Here is a 617-nt window from a genome sequence, read left to right as displayed (position 1 = left end):
CCCCCCCCCCCCCCCCGCCCAGGGACGCGAGACCCACCGGCACATAGCGAGACGAATGGGCAGAAGGGAGGCGCGTTCCCAAGCACACGCACCCATGGCATAGCAGTTGGTCATGCAGCGAGCGTCGGAGTTCATCATGGTAGAAATGAAGGCGCTGCTGGACTTCTTGTGCTCACAGGCGTAACGGCACACGAAGGATCCGTCTGGGCCGGAGGGGCGAAGGATGCCGATGTCCTGGCAGCAAAGGGCCATGCCCGGCGAGTTGACGTAGTAGCCACCGGCAAGCTTGCCGGCCGTCTCGGCCATCGGGCCGGTGGATGGGCCGACATCGATGAAGCAATCACGCTGGCCGGGGATGACGAGGCCGGCCTCGGCAGCCTGGCCGTCGAAAAGAACACCATCGGCCAGCGGCCGGGTGTTGGCGAACTCCGCAAAGGCGTCCACCTTGCAGGGGAGCATAGCCAGAACCAGGGCGGCCAGCAGGGCCACCATCAGGCCGGCCACCGGGGTGGACTTCTTCTGGGGGGCGAGGGTCATGGTGATCGCGCTGAGTGGCCGGTAGCAGAGAGGAGCCATGGGGGGGGGGAGGGATTTCGGGACTGCCCGATAGCAGCAAC

The 617-nt window shown here is 66.3% G+C and overlaps 1 protein-coding gene across 1 annotated transcript in view; it reads right to left on the bottom strand.

The window, feature by feature from the left end:
• Window positions 1–537, bottom strand: part of H696_05165 (hypothetical protein) — a gene marked incomplete at both ends in the record, with an annotated part of 2289 nt that extends 1752 nt beyond the window's left edge. The window contains one exon of the mRNA XM_009499021.1: window positions 93–537. Coding sequence (XP_009497296.1) covers window positions 93–537 — 445 coding nt within the window. The remainder of the gene's footprint in view (window positions 1–92) is intronic.
• Window positions 538–617: the final 80 nt, after the last annotated feature.

The sequence above is a fragment of the Fonticula alba genome (genome assembly GCF_000388065.1).
Source record: "Fonticula alba strain ATCC 38817 unplaced genomic scaffold supercont2.9, whole genome shotgun sequence".
Taxonomy (NCBI): Eukaryota; order Rotosphaerida; family Fonticulaceae; genus Fonticula; species Fonticula alba.
This window is presented reverse-complemented; position numbering and strand designations above follow the sequence as displayed.